Source organism: Lactuca virosa, chromosome 7 (genome assembly GCF_052849685.1).
Source record: "Lactuca virosa cultivar CGN04683 chromosome 7, Lactuca_virosa_CGN04683_v6, whole genome shotgun sequence".
Taxonomy (NCBI): domain Eukaryota; kingdom Viridiplantae; phylum Streptophyta; class Magnoliopsida; order Asterales; family Asteraceae; genus Lactuca; species Lactuca virosa.
In genome coordinates, this window is record NC_136432.1 from 79,062,936 (window position 1) to 79,066,342 (window position 3,407).

General features: G+C 38.9%; 1 protein-coding gene across 1 annotated transcript; it reads left to right on the plus strand.

Annotated features, from left to right (window-relative positions):
* The first annotated feature begins 1,302 nt into the window (after window positions 1–1,302).
* LOC145126829 (uncharacterized) lies at window positions 1,303–3,061 on the plus strand. Its single transcript, XM_079062114.1, has 2 exons — window positions 1,303–1,465; window positions 2,724–3,061. The coding sequence occupies exons 1-2, from the start codon at window positions 1,303–1,305 to the stop codon at window positions 3,059–3,061; spliced, it is 501 nt and encodes a 166-aa protein (XP_078918240.1).
* Window positions 3,062–3,407: the final 346 nt, after the last annotated feature.

Genomic DNA, 3,407 nt, shown 5'->3' on the forward strand with positions numbered 1-3,407 from the left:
AGTTTTTGAACAAGTCAACAACGCACCAATTTCTTTTTTTCCAGAAACAGTTCAAGAAGGAAATAATGATGACTCGAAAAGTTATCAAAGACCAGAGCAACCAGAGGTCCAAAGGAAGGATGAACCTTGGGGCTACTACAATTATAAGGATTTTAAGACTTGCAAGCCATCATCATTTAACAGGAAGGAAGATCAAGTAGGAATCATGGACTGGATATCTGAGACGGAGCTGACATTTATCACCTGCGGTTGTACGAGGAAGCTAAAAACCACCTATGGTATGAGGCAGTTAAAGGAAACAACAATTCATTGGTGGAACACGTTAGGGAAGATGTTGAGCCCCAACATGCCGTTGTAGCTAACATGGGATGAATTCTTGACCCATTTCAAGAGGAAGTTCTATTCGGCTTAGAGCATGCTGGAATTGGAGAATCAATTACTGGCTTTAAAGAAGGGTAACATGTAAGTTTATGAGTACGCCAATGCTTTCACTGATTAAATGGAATTTTCCCGGTGAGTCGTCCTTGATGAGTTGACCAAAATCAATAGGTATGCAAAAGGATTTCCATGGTATTATACGGTACGTGGTAAGAAGGAACCTACTTTCAGGGTGGCCGTCTGGGCTGAAAAATATATGGAAGGTATGATTAAGAAAAGGACTACCGACAGAGCAGAAGCCGGTGAAAAGAGGAAAGTTGGGGGAAGCAACAACAACAAGAACAACAACAACAATAAGAAGAATAAGTTTTCGAAGTCAAGCAACAAGCATGGAAGAAAAAAAAGAAGGGAATTGGTGTGACCAGTGCAAGAAGAAGCATTTTGGCGACTACGTCGCCTGCTTCAAGTGTAAGAACACAGCGCATATTGCTACAAATTGCCATGTGAAAGAAATAGTTTGTTTTAGTTGTGGAGAGGAGGAGCACATGAAGGCAGAGTGCCCAAAAGTTGAGAAACCAATCCCAAGGATCATGCCACCAAATCCCACGGGTCGAAGCTATCAGATAACCCTTAATGAAGGAAAGGAAGAGACTGATGTTGGTTTAGATACATTCTTATTTAATCAAATTCCTGCAAAGATATTATTTGATTCTGGAGTAGATCATTCATTTATATTGCATGAATTTGGTAGGAAACTTAGACTATCACCACTTAGGCTAAGTACCCTTATCTTAGTAGAAGTAGCTGGTGGTAGGAATGTATCTGTTAGCAATAGGTTAGAGGCCGAAACCATTAAGTTGGATGGAAACAAATTTCATCGAGCCTTTACCTTTCGAGTTAAGTGAGTTCAACGTAATTCCCGACATGGAGTGTTTGGGAGAAAACCTCGCATATATCCTATGTGGAAGAAAGATGGAGCGTATTAATACCCCTGAGAGAGAGCCATTAGTAGTGTACGGAGATAAGAGTAGAGTGAAGTTTGGAATCATGATGATGATGAAAGCTAGAAAATGCATAGTCAATGGATGTATGGCATTCTTAGCATATGTGATAGACGCAAAAAAAGGAGAAGAAGAAAATGACATGTATACCTATGGAGTGAGATTTTTCTAAGGTATTTCCAGATGAATTACCGAGATTACCCGAGGCAGGTAGAATTTAGAATCGACTTATTGCCTGATACAACACCGATTGCTAAAGCACTATGTCTCTAGCACCTATGGAAATGAAGGAGTTAATGAAACAAATCCAAGAGTTGTTGGACAAAGGTTTTATAAATCCTATTTCATCACCCTGGGGAGCTCTCGTCCTATTCATAAAGAAGAAGAACGGTACAATTAGAATGTGCATTGATTATAGAGAGCTAAACAAAGCTATGATAAAAAAAATAGGTATTCTTTACCCAGGATAGATGGCTTGTTTGATTAATTATAGGGTGCAATCGTCTTCTCCAAGATTGATCTCAGGTCAGGCTAAGACCAGTTTAAGATTGGAGAGTAAGATATTGAAATGACAGCCTTTAGAAAAAGTTACGGGCACTATGTATTCCTTGTTATGTCATTCGGACTAACAAATGCTCCAGTGGAATTCATGGATCTGATGCATCCATTTTGTAAACCTTATCTCGATAAATCAGTAATAGTGTTCATCGATGACATCTTGATTTACTCCAAAAACAATCAAGATCATGGTAAACGTCTCTGAGAAGTATTGGGAGTCCTAAAGAGGGAGAAGCTTTATGCAAAGTTCTCCAAGTGTGACTTTTAGATACGGGAGATACAATTCTTGGGTTATATTGAAAACTAGGAAGGCATTATAGCTGACCCAACAAAGATAGAAGCCATTATGAAATGGGAAAAGACAAAAAGTCCCATTGAAATTCATAGTTTTTTGGATTGGCAGGTTACTATTGAAGATTCATCCAAAATTTCTCTTATATCGTGATTCCATTGACAGCCTTGACCAAAAATGGAGTTGTCTATACTTGGAGAGAAAAGCATGAAAAAGATTTGGGTGAATTCAATAGGAGGTTATGTGAAGCACCAACCCTAGTCGTACTAGAACGAACTAATGACTTTGCAGTTTTCAGTTATGCTTCTAAGGTTGGATTAAGATGTCTCCTTACCCAAAGAGACAAAGTAGTAACTTACGCCTCAAGACAACTGAAGCCCCATTAGCATAATTATCCGGCTTTTCCCTAAGTATTTAGAGACACTATCTTTACGAAACCAAATGCAAATTATACACTGATCATAAAATCCTTCAATTTCTATTTGCTTATAAAGATTTGAACATGAGACAAAGGCGATGGATGGAGCTACTCAAGGACTATGATTGCAAGATACTTTACCACTCAGGTAAAGAGAATATCATAGCCGATGCCTTAAATAGAAAGGTGATACCAGAAGGGAAGAGAGCTAGATTGTTGAAGATTGAAGTAATCTCAACGATTGTGGAAAATATTAAAGAGGCACAGACAAGGGCTCTTGCAGAAAGTGATAAAAAAGAAGAACGCCTAGGCAAGACGTTTATATTCAAAGAAGATAAGCAATGGTTGAAGACGTTTAAGAATCGCATTTGGGTGCCAAACTTGAGTGGTATACGAGATCTTCTTATGGGGTAATCTCATAATACCATGTATTCTATACACCCAGGTAGCACCAAAATGTACTTGGAATTAAAACCCTATTACTGGTGGTCGACAATGAAGGTCGATGCGGCAACTTACGTAGCAGAATGCATAACATGTTTGACAGTAAAGGCACAACATTAAAATCCATATATGGATTTGGAACCCTTACCGGCACCCGTAGGGAAGTGGGATGATGTTACCCTGGATTTTATAACAAAGTTGCCAAAGACAAAGAAAGGTCACAACATGATCTAGGTTGTCGTAGACCGACTTACGAAGAATGCATATTTCATAGCCGCACAGGAGAATTGGTCTATGGAGAAGTTGATTGAGACCA

Coding starts and splice junctions, on each gene's coding strand:
- LOC145126829 (XM_079062114.1), top strand. CDS start 1,303: ATGGAGTGTTTGGGAGAAAACCTCGCATATATCCTATGTGGAAGAAAG. Junction 1,466..2,723: donor AAAATGCATAGTCAATGGAT/GTATGGCATTCT, acceptor TTGCTTATAAAG/ATTTGAACATGAGACAAAGG.